Source organism: Eimeria mitis, genomic scaffold, assembly GCF_000499745.2.
Source record: "Eimeria mitis Houghton genomic scaffold, Emh_scaff1460, whole genome shotgun sequence".
Classification (NCBI taxonomy): domain Eukaryota; phylum Apicomplexa; class Conoidasida; order Eucoccidiorida; family Eimeriidae; genus Eimeria; species Eimeria mitis.
Window position 1 is genome coordinate 2,767 of NW_013569338.1, and position 1,446 is coordinate 4,212.

At 36.6% G+C, this 1,446-nt stretch overlaps 1 protein-coding gene across 1 annotated transcript in view; it reads left to right on the forward strand.

The window, feature by feature from the left end:
- Positions 1–1,446, forward strand: part of EMH_0037450 (rhomboid-like protease 4, putative) — a gene marked incomplete at both ends in the record, with an annotated part of 5,436 nt that overhangs the window by 1,657 nt on the left and 2,333 nt on the right. The window contains 2 exons of the mRNA XM_013495181.1: positions 291–601; positions 1,167–1,241. Coding sequence (XP_013350635.1) covers positions 291–601; positions 1,167–1,241 — 386 coding nt within the window. The remainder of the gene's footprint in view (positions 1–290; positions 602–1,166; positions 1,242–1,446) is intronic.

Here is a 1,446-nt window from a genome sequence, read left to right on the forward strand (position 1 = left end):
ATATGCGGCCAGTTGTTCGCTTTCGTTGGAGGTTAAGAGGCTTCACGAATGCGAAAATCTGCATGCGTCCTTTTCTCTGTTGTTTGTTTTTGTTTACTTTGCATGCATCATCGGTGTTGGTTGTTTTTTTCTGTTTATGTTGCGTGCACCCTCTTCTTGTTGTTCTTTATGCTACTACTGCTGCACCTACCATTGCTAGTACAACTGCTATAACTGCTGCTTCTGCTGCTGCTGCTGCTGCTACTACTACTGCTGCTGCTGCTGCTGCTTCTGGTGTTGTTTCCGTTCAGGTTGTTGTATAACTATACGAGTTTCAACGGCCGCTGCGTCAGCTCTGTGCAGTACCCCGACTATAAAATTGATAATGTTGACGATAGGGCCCCGATGGTGATTCGTTATGGTTACGGTGCTTGTGAATATAATTTGGGGTCTCTTGCATATCCTCGTGTTGCAGTAGGAAGCCGAGCTAGCGACAAGGGGTACCCAACGGACTTGGTTAAGAACGGAGCCAGTGGTTCTTCTTCGGCTTCATGGGATTCACCAAACAGCAGAATTCTTTCGGTTTTCGGTGGCTTAGAAACAAATTATATCCGAAATTATGGTGAAATATTCAGAGTTTTCACCTCCATGTATCTTCATGGTGGATTTCTACATATCTGCATTAATCTTCTCTGTCAGATACAAAGCCTGTGGATGCTTGAACCCGTAAGATAACCCTTTATAGCATAAATATATTATGATGATTATATATATATATATATATATATATATATATATATATATATATATATTTCTTCATGCAGAGTTTGTTATGAACCCATGTATTTTGAATATGCCGTTATCGTTTCTTCTTCTACCGATCGTTCTTATACACCTTTTGTTTTTGTTCTTTTTTGCTTTTTGTTTTCTACCTTTTTTTACTTCCCTGTTTCCTCTCTTTGTTACCTCTTCTTTTTTTTTCTTCTTTTCTTTCTTTCATTCAGTACTTCCTTATTTCTTTCGTTTCTTTCTTCCCTTTCTTTCTTTATTTCCTTTCTTTCATCTTTCTATATTTCTATCTTTCTTTTCTGTCTCTGATTTATGAATACAGGATTGGGGTTTCTGGCGTACAGCTTTATTATTTTTCATCGGTGGCCTCAGTGGGAATCTCTTATCTGCCGTTGCAGACCCCTGTAATATCACCGTCGGGTCTTCAGGGGCGATGTACAGTCTTATGGGGGCATTGATACCTTACTGCGTTGGTATGTATTCATTTATCTATTAAAAACTATAAAGCAAAAAAAAAAATTAATAGATACCTTACTGTGTCGGTATGTATTCATTTATCTATTTATTGATTTCTTCGTTTGCTTTTCTTTTTCTCTGCGTATTCGTCTGCCCTTTATATATATATATATATATATATATATATATATATATATATATATATATATATATATATATATA